The sequence below is a fragment of the Bubalus bubalis genome, chromosome 15, assembly GCF_019923935.1.
Source record: "Bubalus bubalis isolate 160015118507 breed Murrah chromosome 15, NDDB_SH_1, whole genome shotgun sequence".
NCBI lineage: Eukaryota > Metazoa > Chordata > Mammalia > Artiodactyla > Bovidae > Bubalus > Bubalus bubalis.
This window is the reverse complement of record NC_059171.1, coordinates 59,811,263-59,826,878: the sequence shown is the minus strand read 5'-3', so window position 1 is coordinate 59,826,878 and position 15,616 is coordinate 59,811,263. Positions and strand designations below refer to the sequence as shown.

The 15,616-nt window shown below is 38.8% G+C and overlaps 1 protein-coding gene across 2 annotated transcripts in view; it reads left to right on the top strand.

Annotated features, from left to right (window-relative positions):
• Positions 1-15,616, top strand: part of RP1 (RP1 axonemal microtubule associated) — a 103,573-nt gene that overhangs the window by 40,504 nt on the left and 47,453 nt on the right. For both annotated transcript variants that reach the window (XM_025265403.3, XM_025265404.3), the window contains exons 6-11: positions 7,708-7,859; positions 9,730-9,808; positions 13,319-13,394; positions 13,973-14,049; positions 14,147-14,178; positions 14,342-14,471. In XM_025265403.3, coding sequence (XP_025121188.3) covers positions 7,708-7,859; positions 9,730-9,808; positions 13,319-13,394; positions 13,973-14,049; positions 14,147-14,178; positions 14,342-14,471 — 546 coding nt within the window. The remainder of the gene's footprint in view (positions 1-7,707; positions 7,860-9,729; positions 9,809-13,318; positions 13,395-13,972; positions 14,050-14,146; positions 14,179-14,341; positions 14,472-15,616) is intronic.

Below are 15,616 nucleotides of genomic sequence, written 5' to 3'. Positions count from 1 at the left end.
ATTATAAACTGTGCTGCAATGAACATGGGGTGCACATTTCTCTTTCCCTTCTGGTTTCCTCAGTGTGTATGCCCAGCAGTGGGATTGCTGGGTCAAAAGGCAGTTCTATTTCCAGTTTTTTAAGGAGTCTCCACACTGTTCTCCATAGTGGCTGTACTAGTTTGCATTCCCACCAACAGTGGAAGAGGGTTCCCTTTTCTCCACACCCTCTGACTTTTGGATCGCAGGCATTCTGACTGGCATGAAATGGTACCTCATAGTGGTTTTGATTTGCATTTCTCTGATAATGAGTGACGTTGAGCATCTTTTCATGTGTTTGTTAGCCATCTGTATGTCTTCTTTGGAGAAATGTCTATTTAGTTCTTTGGCCTATTTTTTGATTGGGTCATTTATTTTTCTGGAATTGAGCTGTAGGAATTGCTTGTATATTTTTGAGATTAGTTGTTTGTCAGTTGCTTCATTTGCTATTATTTTTTCCCATTCTGAAGGCTGTCTTTTCACCTTGCTTATAGTTTCCTTTGTTGTGCAGAAGCTTTTAAGTTTAATTAGGTTCCATTTGTTTATTTTTGCTTTTATTTCCAATATTCTGGGAGGTGGGTCATAAGGATCCTGCTGTGATGTATGTCGGAGAGTGTTTTGCCTATGTTCTCCTATAGGAGTTTTATAGTTCTGGTCTTAGGTTTAGATCTTTAATCCATTTTGAGTTTATTTTTGTGTAGGGTATTAGAAAGTGTTCTAGTTTCATTCTTTTACAAGTGGTTGACCAGTTTTCCTAGCACCACTTGTTAAAGAGATTGTCTTTCATCCGTTGTATATTCTTGCCTCCTTTGTCAAAGATAAGGTGTCCATAGGTGCATGGATTTATCTCTGGGCTTTCTATTTTGTTCCATTGATCTATATTTTTGTCTTTGTGCCAGTACCATACTGTCTTGATGACTGTGGCTTTGTAGTAGAGCCTGAAGTCAGGCAGGGTGATTCCTCCAGTTCCATTCTTCTTTCTCAAGATTGCTTTGGCTATTCAAGGTTTTTTGTATTTCAATACAAATTGTGAAATTATTTGTTCTAGCTCTGTGAAGAATACCGTTGGTAGCTTGATAGGGATTGCATTGAATCTATAAATTGCTTTAGGTAGTATACTCATTTTCACTATATTGATTCTTCCAATCCATGAACATGGTATATTTCTCCATCTATTAGTGTCCTCTTTGATTTCTTTCACCAGTGTTTTATAGTTTTGTATATATAGGTCTTTAGTTTCTTTAGGTAGATATATTCCTAAGTATTTTATTCTTTTCCTTGCAATGGTGAATGGAATTGTTTCCTTAATTTCTCTTTCTATTTTCTCGTTATTAGTGTATAGGAATGCAAGGGATTTCTGTGTGTTGATTTTATATCCTGCAACTTTACTATAGTCATTGATTAGTTCTAGCAATTTTCTGGTGGAGTCTTTAGGGTTTTCTATGTAGAGGATGATGTCATCTGCAAACAGTGAGAGTTTTACTTCTTCTTTTCCAATTTGAATTCCTTTTATTTCTTTTTCTGCTCTGATTACTGTGGCCAAAACTTCCAAAACTATGTTGAATAGTAATGGTGAAAGTGGGCACCCTTGTCTTGTTCCTGACTTTAGGGGAAATGCCTTCAATTTTTCACCATTGAGGATAAAGTTTGCTGTGTGTTTGTCATATATAGCTTCTATTATATTGAGGTATGTTCCTTCTATTCCTGCTTTCTGGAGGGTTTTTATCATAAATGGATGTTGAATTTTGTCAAAGGCTTTCTCTGCATCTATTGAGATAATCATATGGCTTTTATTTTTCAATTTGTTAATGTGGTGTATTACATTGATTGATTTGTGGATATTGAAGAATCCTTGCATCCCTGGGATAAAGCCCACTTGGTCATGGTGTATGATCTTTTTAATGTGTTGTTGGATTCTGATTGCTAGAATTTTGTTAAGGATTTTTGCACCTATGTTCATCAGTGATATTGGCCTGTAGTTTTCTTTTTTTGTGTGGTATCTTTGTCAGGTTTTGGTATTAGGGTGATGGTGGCCTCATAGAATGAGTTGGGAAGTTTATCTTCTTCTGTAATTTTCTGGAAGAGTTTGAGTAGGATAGGTGTTAGCTCTTCTCTAAATTTTTGGTAGAATTCAGCTGTGAAGCCATCTGGTCCTGGGCTTTTGTTTATTGGAAGATTTTTTGATTTGTTTCTGTGCTTGTGATGGGTCTGTTAAGATTTTCTATTTCTTCCTGGTTCTGTTTTGGAAGGTTATACTTTTTTAAGAATTCGTCCATTTCTTCTAAGTTGTCCATTTTATTGTCATATAGTTGCTGATTGTAGTCTCTTATGATCCTTTGCATTTCTCTGTTGTCTGTTGTGATTTCTCCATTTTCATTTCTAATTTTGTTGATTTGATTTTTCTCCCTTTGTTTCTTGATGAGTCTGGCTAATGGTTTGCCTATTTTATCTATCTTCTCAAAGAACCAGATTTTAGTTTTGTTGCTTTTTGCTATACTCTCCTTTGTTACTTTTTCATTTATTTCTGCCCTAATTTTTATGATTTCTTTCCTTCTACTAACCCTGGGGTGTTTCATTTCTTCTTTTTCTAGTTGCTTTAGGTGTAAAGTTAGGTTATTTATTTGATTTCTCTCTTGTTCCTTGAGATAAGCTTGTATTGCACTGCTTTTACTGAATCCCATAGGTTTTGGGTTGTTGCTTTTTCATTTTCATTTTCATTTGTTTCTATGACATGGAACAACAGATTGGTTCCAAATAGGAAAAGGAGTACATCAAGGCTGTATATTGTCACCCTGCTTATTTAACTTATACGCAGAGTACATCATGAGAAATGCTGGGCTGGAAGAAGCAGAAGCTGGAATCAAGATTGCCGGGAGAAATATCAATAACCTCAGATATGCAGATGACACCACCCTTATGGCAGAAAGTGAAGAGGAACTCAAAAGCCTCTTGATGAAAGTGAAAGTGGAGAGTGAAAAAGAGAATGGAGAAGAGAAGAGGGAGGAGGGAGATAAAGGTGACCAAGAGGAGACGAAGGGGAGTCAAAAGGGGAGAGACCAATCCAGCCAGTAATCAGTTCCCTAAGGTTCTCCACAGCCCGGACACCCAGAGAGATTCACAAAGTTAAGTAGAGAAGAGAAGAGGGAGGGAGGAGATAGAGATGATCTGGGGGAGAAAAGGGAAAGTCAAAAGGGGAGACAGCAGTCAAGCCAGTAATCAAAGTTCAGTTCAGTTCAGTCACTCAGTCATGTCTGACTCTTTGTAACCCCATGGACTGCAGCATACTAGGCCTCCCTGTCCATCACCAACTCCTGGAGTTACTCAAACTCATGCCCATTGAGTTGGTGATGCTATCCAACCATCTCATCCTCTGTCGTCCCCTTCTCCTCCCACCGTCAATCTTTCCCAGCATCAGGGTCTTTTCAAATGAGTCAGTTTTTCACATCGGGTGGCCAAAGTATTGGGGTTTCAGCTACAACATCTGTCCTTCCAATGAATATTCAGGAATGATTTCCTTCAGGATGGACTGGTAGGACCTCCTTGGAGTCCAAGAGACTCTCAAGAGTCTACTCCAAAACCAAAATTCAAAAGCATCAATTCTTCGGCACTAGTTTTCTTTATAGTCCAACTCTCACATCCATACATGACTACTGGAAAAACCATAGCTTTGACTAGAAGGACCTTTGTTGGCAAAGCAATGTTTCTGCTTTTTAAAATGCTATCTAGGTTGGTCATGACTTTTCTTCCAAGAAGCAAGTGTCTTTTCATTTCATGGCTGCAGTCACCGTCTGCAGTGATTTTGGAGCACCCGGAAATAAAGTCTGCCACTGTTTCCACTGTTTCTCCATCTATTTGCCATGAAGTGATGGGTCTGGATGCCATGATCTTTGTTTTCTGAATGTTGAGCTTTAAGCCAACTTTTTCACTCTCTCATTCACTTTCATCAAGAGACTCTTTAGTTCTTCTTCACTTTCTGCTGTAATGGTGGTGTCCTCTGCATATCTGAGGTTATTGATATTTCTCCCGGCAATCTTGATTCCAGCTTCTGCTTCTTCCAGCCCAGCATTTCTCATGATGTACTCAGCGTATAAGTTAAATAAGCAGGGTGACAATATACAACCTTGACATACTCATTTTCCTATTTGGAACCAGTCTGTTGTTCCATGTCCAGTTCTAACTGTTGCTTCTTGACCTGCATACAGATTTCTCAAGAGGCAGGTCAGGTGGTCTGGTATTCCCATCTCTTGAAGAATTTTCCACAGTTTATTGTGATTCACAGAGTCAAATGCTTTGGCATAGTCAATAAAGCAGAAATAGATGTTCTTCTGGAACTCTCTTACTTTTTTGATGATCCAGAAGATGTTGGCAATTTGATCTCTGCCTTCTCTAAAATTAGCTTGAACATCTAGAAGTTCATGGTTCATGTATTGTTGAAGCCTGGCTTGGAGAAATTTGAGCATTACTTTACTACCGTGTGAGATGAGTGCCATTGTGCAGTAGTTTTAGCATTCTTTGGCATTGCCTTTCTTTGGGATTGGAATGAAAACTGACCATTTCCAGTCCCTTGGCCACTGCTGAGTTTTCCAAATTTTCTGGTATATTGAGTGCAGCACTTTCACAGCATCACGTTTTAGGATTTGAAGTAACTCAACTGGAATTCCATCACCTCCACTTAGCTTTGTTCGTAGTGATGCTTCCTAAGGCTCACTTGACTTCATATTCCAGGATGTGTGGTTCTAGGTGAGTGATCACACCATCATGATTATCTGGGTCTTGAAGATCTTTTTTGTACAGTTCTTCTGTGTATTCTTGCCATGTCTTCTTAATATCTTCTGCTTCTGTTAGGTCCATAACATTTCTGTCCTTTATCGAGCCCATCTTTGGATGAAATGTTGCTTTGGTATCTCTAATTTTCTTGAAGAGATCTCTAGTCTTTCCCATCCTGTTGTTTTCCTCTGTTTCTTTGCATTGATCGCTGAGGAAGGCTTTCTTCTCTCTCCTTGCTATTCTTTGGAACTCTGCATTCAGATGCTTATATCTTTCCTTTTCTCCTTTGCTTTTCACTTCTCTTCTTTTCACAGCTATTTGTAAGACCTATTGAGACAGCCATTTTGCTTTTTTGCATTTCTTTTTCTTGAAGATGGTTTTGATCCCTGCCTCTTGTACAATGTCATGAACCTCCGTCCATGGTTCATCAGGCAGTCTGTCTATCAGATCTAGTCCCTTATATCTATTTCTCACTTCCTCTGTATAATCATTAGGGATTTGAGTTAGGTCATATTTGAATGGTGTAGTGGTTTCCCCTACGTTCTTCAATTTAAGTCTGAATTTTGCAATAAGGAGTTCATGATCTGAGCCACAGTGAGGTCCGGGTAATCATACCCCTAAGCAAAAATGGGTACTGAAGATTAGATTCTTTAAAGGTTCAAAATTGATAACAAATACCAAAAAGCAAAGATTAAAAATCTAGAGTAGAGGTTAGACTCTCAAACATGTAATATTAAAAATACAAAAGAAAATCACAAAAATTATAAAAAATATATATGAAATTTGCTTTAAAAATCGGGTTTTTTTGGCAAGGTAATACTAGGTTATAAAAATGAAAATTAAAGGAGTAACAAAGAACTTAAAAAAATTAAAAAATAATAATAGTAAAAATATATCTAGGAATTTCTCTGGAGCTGTTGAGGACAGTGTGGTGTCAGTTCAGTTTCAGATAGTTCCTTGTTTCAGCTTACATTGTTTCTCAAGGTCTATAGGCCCCTTCCAATGCTTAGTCATTGCTAACTACAGGGTTTTAATCTGTTGCATCTGTCACTTCCAAAGCGTTTCCCTCTTTGTTTATTTTGGCTTCCTCTGTTTTCAAGTGTCTTCAGTGTCTAATTTCCACCCTGACACAAGGGGGCGAAGGTGGTCACTTATTTAGGCTCACTTGTTCAGTTGTGTTGTGGGGAGGGAGGAATGCTGCAAGCAAATATCACTGGCTTGTGTGGGGAGTGCTCGCAGTATAGGGACCACACTGGGTTTGCCCCAGCTCACAGAGGCATGTGCTTTCCTAATCTACAGTGCTCAGGCTCCAAGTTGCTCTGCTGGGTGTACTGTCCAAAGCGGGCCCTGCCTTTCATGCACTTTCCAGTTATAAGCTGCTCAGGTTCAGGTTCTTGGGCACTCCACAAAGGCACAGACTCAGTTGGGCGTGTGTTTGATGCCCTTCCCAGGTCCGAGCAGCTCAGGCGACCAGGTGGTTGGCCAGCTCACTGTCCTAGGTGGGCCAGGCATCTTAATCACCTCCCTGGTCCTGGCTACTTGGTTTCCTGGGTGCACCGCGAGAGTGCTGTCTCAGGTGTTCTGTGTATCTCCTCTGGGGAACTGATCTCAGGCTGCAACCCTCCTGGCAGATGTCAACTGCCCAGGATCCCAGGAAGATGTGGTTAGCAACTGGGAGCCTGCTCACAGTTTGGTGGAGGATTCCATCTTTGGGGCTGAGATTGCCTCTTGCCTTCTGGCTCTGGCTGTTGCCCACCTGCCTCTCTGCCTCCAGTGGGCAGTGATGGGCCAGTCTGGAGCCCGCTAGCTCTCTTTTGGTATTTGCTCAATCCTTTGTTCTGTGAGCAGGCCAGATGGCGCCTTAGGTTAGAGCTTTTTGCGGGAAAGTTCTCTGTCCTTTTTTTTTTTTTTTCTCTCTCTGGCTATCCCACAGTTTGGGTTGCTATCTCACATTTGCTTCCTCAGATTGTCCTCAGGGCACTCAGGCCCGGTCCTTACCCTAAGCATGCAGCCCACGCCTCCCTGTCCAGCCCCTGCTTGCTGGTGGCCGATGGGAGCGTCTGGGCTACTTCTCCTCTGGGAGTTGTGGTTAGGCACATATACTGTGGTGGTTTTTTTTTGTTGTTGTTGCTCCCGGTTATGTTGCCCTCTGAGATTCCAAAACTCCCCACAGACCCACCATGAGAGGGTTTCCTGCTGTTTGGAAACTTCTCCTCCTTCACAACTCGCTCCCCAGGACAGGTCTCAGTCCCTAACTCTTTTGTCTCTCTTTTTGTCTTTTATATTTTTTCCTACCTCCTTTTGAGGAGAATGGGCTGCCTTTCTGGGTGCCTGGTGTCCTCCGCCAGCATCCAGAAGTTGTTTTGTGGAAGTTGTTCAGCATTCAGATGATCTTCTGATGAATTTGTGGGGGAGAAAGTGGTCTCCCCATCCTATTCCTCCACCATCTTCTGAATACCTTTTGACAAAATAAATGTTTTTCCCTTCTTACCCACTGTATCATTGCTATAATTAATTTCTTTTTTATATAAGCAAGTGTTATATATACATAAATACATAATTCTGCTAAATCCCCATTCTCCTGCTACTGTTTACTATTCAGAGCCTTCATATAGCTGCTGCACGCATTCTGTCAAGATTTTGTAGCTGTATTCAGTGAGAGAGACTGAGAGGGGTGTGTTGCTCCATCTTACCTGGACCTGGAGCTCTTGATTAGAAATGTGTAATTTTTCTATCATATTGTTGTTGTTTAGTCACTCAGTTGTATCTGACTCTTTGTGACTCCACAGGCTGTAGCCCTCCAGGCTTCTCTGCCCATGGGATTTCCCAGGCACCACTGCTGGAGCAGGTTGCCATTTCATTCTCCAGGGGATCTTCCGGTGCTGGGCAGTAAGGCTTGTTTTTTTTTGTTGTTGTTATCAGTGACAGTGTATGAAGTGCATGTGGCAACAGGTGAGCTTTGGAATGCTGGGACAGTAGCAAACGTCTACATTGCTGTCTATGGGGAAAAGGGAGATACAGGATCCAGACAACTATTTCGATCAAAGAGCACTTTGAATTTTTTAAGAGGACAAGTAAGTAACAAAAAGTCTTTTGTTCTTCTTTCCTGGTGTTCAGGGTTGTCCCAGAAGTATTCTAGTCCACACGCTGTCATTAAAATGGTGCCTCCATGGGGAACAAGGGCTTGGTTCTCCCTGTCCTCCATCATGCTGGAGTCACTACCAATTGTCTTCTGATTTTCAACACCTGTATATTGTTAAATAAGGATTACTATGTACAGTTGACCCATGAACAACACAGGAGGCTAGGAACTCTGGCCCCATACAGTTGAAAATGTGCGTATAGCTTTACAGTTGACCTTCCACATCCATTGTTCTGCATCCTAGGATTCAACCAACCTTGCTGATCGTATATGCTGTAGTACATGTTTATTGGAAAAAATCCACATAGAAGTGGACCTGTGTAAGTTCAAACCTGTGTTGTTCACTGACCAACTATAGCATCTTTCATTGTCAAATATAGAAACTGATTGTATTACATTATATTTACTATTACTGATACTAATATTTAAGTAATACTTAATTTCTTAAAACTTCTTAAAACTGAGAAATTTATAGACAACCCATTATAGTTATCTCAACTGTTTTTTGAGGATGCAAATAGCCTTTGAGTATGTCAACATACGTTCATTGTTTCCCCTTTTTTCTTAGAGTTCTCTATGTCAGTCATCATAAATATAATAACACATGATTTTCTTTGCTAGTATTTCTGTCATTGCATAGAAAATCTTCCTTTTCCAGCAGATTTCATTCATGAATAAAGAAATGGCAGTATTACTCATTTACCATTACCAGGCATTGACTGTATTTTTGTAAATAAATGCTAATGGCTTTATCTGTTATTTATATTTTTATAGTCCATTTATGTAGAGGTAGAGTGATGGCAAAGGAAGGTATTAATGGTATTCATAAATATCAGAGAATCTGAGCTCTAACACTGGTTCTATGCCTCCCTGTGTTTATCTGTAGAGAGGATATGTTTTTTTCTCACCTAGTGACTTTTAAGGATAAAATATACGTGAAAATATTTCAAAATGTATAAGACATGTATCTTTTGTTATTGAATTATTTTTCAACTGATACACTAAATTGTGTATTTTTCTTGCTCTTTAATCTGTGTCCTTAGCTTAGGTTTTGGTGAAAGAACTCTGGGCTCCCCACTTTTACCTGTATTCTGAATACACAAACCACTGGAGCACAAACATGCATAGTTTTGATGGTAGCAGTGCACTGAGACTTCAGGCAAAATGTTTTAAATGTTCAATAATTTTTGCATCAATATTCTAAAATTACTTTAGAGACATTTTTGTGAATGGTCCCTAATCATTGCTAAAACATTTCATTCAGGACAGATGGGCGTTTGTTATAGTCAAATAAATGGAGACTTACAGTGTATTTTATAACTATTACATTTATATTATTATTATTTGAAAACATTGTAGAGAGCCCACAAATTTATGCCTTTGTAATGAAATTGGCAAGAAGGAAAAATTAGAAAACTTGTTATTATGTCCTATAAATTAATATTTCTGTTTTATCTTTACTTTTTTTGCAGGAATAAACACTTTTTAATAATCAATGAAGGCTGAAAATAATGTATTCAATATTTATCTTTCTTAGGAAAACAACTAAATGTTTATCTCTAAATAGTAAGACAGTAGTAAAATACAGCATCACTTTTTTAAATAGTAGCTCCTCATTGGTTATATATTTTAAATATATTAATAGTAATGTGTGCATACCTTCACTTTCTTAATGTAGAGGTGTGTATTTATTGAATGAACCTAATTCTTTCACAGTGAATTTTTGCTGTATCTTAATTTGTACTCTGATTAGAAATCAGCTTATGGTCTAGATCTAACTGTACTTTTTTGGTTTGTTACAGGTTGACAGCTTCCTCTTGGAAGCTGTGCACCTGGGGAATCTGTACAAGATTGTCATAGCCCATGATGGGCTTGGACCAGGTAAGAGTCTTCCACAGGTAGATATTCAAAGTGCAGTTCTGATCTGTTCTTGTGACGCCTCATACAAATCTAGAAAAAACTGTGGAAAACTCATAATGACATGGTTTCTAAGTATTGACTCTCTGAGGCGAGTGGCAGTGTTCCAGGCATGCTCCTGTTGGATACCATGTCTGTGTCCAGTGACAGGGACTGTCCATGAAGTGCTAACGATCATGCCAACAGTGGTACCTTAAGGAAGCTGTCCTGGCAGGCTTGCTGTGTTTCCTGTTGTGTCCTGTCTCAGCTGTGTTCTCTGCTGCCGTTTTTGTTCTCACTTCTTCCCCAGGTTTCCCATCACTTTTGTGACTTGACCCACATCTTCATTTTCTGCTACTGCATAAGATAAAATCCTTTAACAAAAGACACGACTAAGTGCACATACCACAAAAAGGATAAAAAAATCCCAAAGCATCAAAGAAGATGATAAACTCTTTTACTTAAAAATGTCAACTTTCAAAACGTTAAGAACAGAGTTCTCATATCAATATGTAGTGGATATGTGTTTAAATAATTAATGAGGGACCCAGCCAGGTGACAAAGCTATTCAAAAGAAGTTACACAAAAATAAAAACGTATACATTTGTGATCAGTAAAAACAGAAAGAATGATAGATTTGACTAACAAATTAAAAGTATGGCTAATGTCCTAAGATAATAAAAACATACCTTTGAGATTATCTTCCCTCTTGGACAAAATTCACTTATATTTTTATCAGATCCAAGGCTATTGCATCTTATTTTTCTGCCAGTTGACAACTGATTTTACAGAGTCTGGGCTCTGATCTATGGTCAGTACTAAGTCAGGTAATATTCCATTTCTGCAGGGAGTCAGATGACTACTCAGCAGGCTTGTCAGATGGTGAATGCTCTGGTAGGACTCTGAAAGGACATGTTAATATGCCCAAGTAACATACACAGCAAATTCAATTCGGGAAATATATGTGGTAGACCTGCTATGTACAAAGTGCTGTGCTGAGTATTTTCTATGGTAAATATGAAAATACTCTTCTGTTGTTTGAAAGCTTCCCCAACTGTGGTATTTCCTTACAGCAGCCCAAGCAGGAAAAGACAATATTTTAATTTGACAGTTAAATTTTCCATTTTTTCCTACTTCAAATACCCAAATAAAATGGGATTTGTGTTACTTCTGAGGATTTTCATGGTTGCTGGCACAATGTGAGTATCCTATGGAGCCTGCATTCTCCAGAAGAACTTTTGTAGGTCAGCAACACGGATGCACATGTGTGCAATTATTTGAAGGTAAATGTGTACGAAAAGAATCGAGAAATACAATAAGGGATAATTTATGACAACTAAGTAGGGCTCATGCTGGGAAACTGAAGGATCGTTCAGTAATAGGAAATCTATTAATAAAATACATCACCTCAGAAAGTTGAAGCAAAGAAATTATCTTTCAGCAGTTAACTAATATTATTATTAAAAATTCTTTCAAAATTTGGAACAGAAAAAATATTTTAAAATTATTTAACTCAAGATGACCACTTAATAAACAATGAAATCCATGAAAGTTAGGAATACGATAAGGATTTTTCTTCTTATGAGAATAGTCATTCTTTGGAAAGTAGAAGGTAAATTTATTGTCTACAGGTGATAGAAATGCCTATTAAAATGCAAGGAGGATCAACTGAAAAATGGATGAAAGAAGAGAATATATAAAGTGATTAGAATTTAAATCAATATACAATAACCTGAGGCTGTTTTTTTCTATTGAAAATATGAGATATAAAAGCTCTTCACAGTAGCAGCAAAAATATATAAAATATATAATAATTAACATCAACAATGAGAAATACATGTCCCTCTGAATTATTAAACTGGCCTGGTCTGAAAGCCATATTGAGAAGTAATAGGAAACTCTAGCCAGGACAGTTTGATTTACAGGTTCTATCTGTCCTGAGGATTAAGTGAACCTATTTGTTCCTTAACGATTTATTTACCAACGATCTCAGCTGGCACTGTGTTCTTGTTTTGATTTGTTCTGTGTTTTGGTGAGAGAGGTGAAGGCTGTGTGTGCATGCATTGACATATTTGCTTTAGGCCCCAGCTGCCTGTGTTTGTGGTGCCTTGGCTGTTAATACGAGTTAAGAATTTTGTTTAACCAAATTGCGCCCAGGTCTCTCCATTTTTTTGGGCAAAAACAATCTGTGGCAAGATTCATTTTTATATAAGATAAGATCTCAGACTATGATGGAGAAAAACTGCTGCAGTGGTTTCTTTACAGAAAGACTGTTGGTTACTCCACAACCCAGTGGAGCATCACAAGTGAGAAGACGGTGGAGAACTGGAAAGAGGTGGGGGTGCAGTGCCTGGACGTATCTACTGGGGGTGATCGAGATCAGCTCAGGAGAGAAAACATGAAAGACAGGGTCGTACAGGGAACGATGAGGAGTGTGGCTCGGCTCAGGCATGGGAACGTGGTGAGGGACAAAGTCCAAGACTAAATAAAGACCAGTCTGTGACCATGTGCTGTGTTAGAGTCTACAGCTGATGAGTATTACCTCGGTAAGTCAAGCAGTTTTAATTAAAGGAGGATACATGTTGAGCTGGCCCTTTGTATAAATACAACCATGATGGCTAGTTAAAATAGTCCATTTTATCTATAAATAAAATTAAATTGTATTTTAACCAACTTGAGTTTGCAAGTTAGTATAAAACTACACATTTAAGAAGAGGCCATTATCTTCATTAAACTAGCTCATGCGGTGTGCTTGGACAGAGTTTCTGAATGAATATGTATTTAATATATACATTAAAGTTTAAATTTGGACTTTAGTAGCTTTTAATGTGTATGCATTTTAGAAATTGACAGTATTGTTAACTCATCAGATATATATTCTTTGAAAGATGTTAGGTTCAGGGTTATAAATGCAGTTTATGAAATCAAGAGCAATTCCAGAGTTGTTCTATTTTCAACCATTTGGAAAGTCACACTGAAGTAGATGTCATAACATACAAATCTTTGTGACTTCCCTGGTGGTCCAGTGGCTACGACTTTGTGCTCCCAATGCAAGGGGCCCAGGTTTGATCCCTGGTCAGGGAGCTACATCCCACATGCTGTAATTAAATAAACATTAAAACAAAAGAGCTTCCCTGGTGGCTCAGGTGGTTAAGAATCTGCCTGTGAGTGCAGGAGATGCAGGTTTGGTCCCTGGGTTGGGAATATTCCCTGGAGAAGGGAATGACAACCCACTCCAGTATTCTTTCTTTCCTGGAGAATTCCATGGACAGAGGAGCCTGGTGAGCCTTGAAGTAGGCTATGCATGTAGAAGAAATATTTTTAAATGCCTCAGAGTCCATGTCCCAAGTATGTTGTGTTATTTGAAGTATTAAACCTTACAGGTGCACGAGGGCTTTACTTCTCAAAAGCTAGAGCTTCTTTCTCAAAACCTCAAGTAGTACCCAGTCTGTAACCTATACACACCGCAGTTTTCTTTCTTTAATTTGTGTTTAGGAAATGGTTGGTTTCTTGATGATGTTGTGATCAAGGATCCCACAACGAACCGTGAATACACCTTTTTCTGCCACAGGTTGGTAGGCATGCTTTACCTTGAACAAACTGATTTCATATTAGTCAGTGCCAGGCTCATATATTTTGGGTAAATGGAGAGTTTATTCAATCACTCCTGTTCATTGAAGCTTTGTTGGGTAACTTTTTTGAACATTAATTTTAGGGGTTGTTTCTTCTACTTGCAAAGATATCCACTGTGTTTATCATCATTCCTGATGATACAGATTTAGGTCTTTGTTCAGATTTAAAAATATGATTTCTCTTTATACATCAATAAGGAGAATGAGGGCTTCCCAGATGACACAGTGGAAAAAAATCTGCTTACCAGTGCAGGAGATGTAAGATACCTGAGTTCAATTCCTGGTAGGGAAGATCCCCTGGAGAAGGAAATGGCAACCCACTCTAATATTCTTGCCTGGGAAATCCCATGGACAGAGGAACCTGGCGGGCTACAGTCCACGGGGTTGCAAAGAGTTGGATACGACTGAAGCAACTTAGCGTGCCCACTAGCTGTTATTTCTGACCTGGCTAGATAATTACTAGGGGTTAGTGTAAATATAAATTCAAGATATACTTGATTCACTTTTCTTTGCATAGATGGCTGGATCAAGGTGAAGATGATGGTAAAATCGTCAGAGAACTGTATGCCAGGAATAACAGTATCCTCTCTGCAAGTGAGTGTTTCTCGGAAAGCTCTGTTTTATAATGATTGAGGAAAGAAAGCTGGACTCTGCTGAAATTAATGGTCCTTTCCCTCCTTTACATCCTCAGGGCAAAAGCTGGAAGTTATTAGAAAAGAAACAGTAAGATTTTACTTTTGGCCCTAAATTATTTGGTACAAAACAGTGTTCAAATAGCTATTTGATGTGTTAAGTCAGTATATAATGTTTAGTAAGGGGTGTTTCCTAGTAACTTCTTCTGTCTGTCTTCTCATATTGGTGTTGTTTGTTTCATTTTTCTACTTAGTGGGCTGCAGAAAGCTGGAAATTTAGGAAAGGAAATACTCTTCAGTTCTACAACAGGCTTACTGGAGGGTTTGTCCGTCTGCATCCAGACAGCACAGTGGACGCGGTTGGAGAGAAGACAGACAAATATGGTAAAGTCATGGGCCTAGTGTGTGATGCCATGGCAGTTTTGGGAGCTGGAGGAAAGCACGTTTCTAGACCCAGTTTAAGCTGTGCTTCTTACTTTTCAGATGACTTTATACCAGTATTAAACCATTTAAATAATTTACTACCTACATTAACACAAATGGTCAATAGACGAGAGGCTCTAAGTCTTGGCAGACGATGCAATTATGCAGACAGTACACCATGAAAACACTTATATTTGGTAATTCTTACTTGAAGAATAATACATAGGCAATTAACATAAAGTGTTTATAAAAAGTAGCATTTGTAGTTCTTCAAAGGGTATGGCCATTTAAGCAATTAAGTAAGTTCTGCTAAACACTGAGAGCCTGTTACTTCAAAGCACCATGTTAAATAATGTGAGGGCCACAAAAATAACCGAGACATTTTTCTGAACTCCAGAGATTCATCATCTGATACAGAAGACAAACACATACAACAATTCTAATAATGCTTGTTTGTAGTGTCAGAATGATAGTACAGAGGAAGAACTAAGCAAAGGGAAATTGGATTGGTTGTTTAATGTCAGCACGTCACGAAGCCACAACCACAAACATTCATGAAGAAGGAGTAATCCAATAATGGTAGACTGGACTGTGAACCCAAACCTCCAGCTCCTCTTGAAATTTTGTTGTTGTTGAGTCAGGAAGTCATGTCTGACTATTTGTGACCCCATGGTCTGCAGCAGACCAAGTTTTCCTGTCCTTCACTATCTCCTGGAGTTTGCTTATGTTCATTGAGGCAGTGATGTGATCCAACCATCTCATCCTCTGTCACCTTGAAATTTAGACCATCGCTATTTAAGCAAAATCCACCTTCTGCATCTGTGGATGTAACTTTGCTGAACCTTGTTAGAAACTGTGCCTTCAAATAACCTTGAGGATGCTCAGGAGATATTAACCTTCAGCATCTCCTAAGAAGGTAACTTCCACCTCCTATTAGAGACCCTAGGGAATAATCCAACTTCCCCTTCTATAAAAATGTATGAGAATCTGAGAATGCATCTTAGTAGCTTCTCTTTTCAAAACTAGTCTATTTCTCAGATATTTTTCTTGCCTGTTGGTTCCCATTTGGGATCATTTATCTACTTAGATGGAGAAGCCAATGGCAC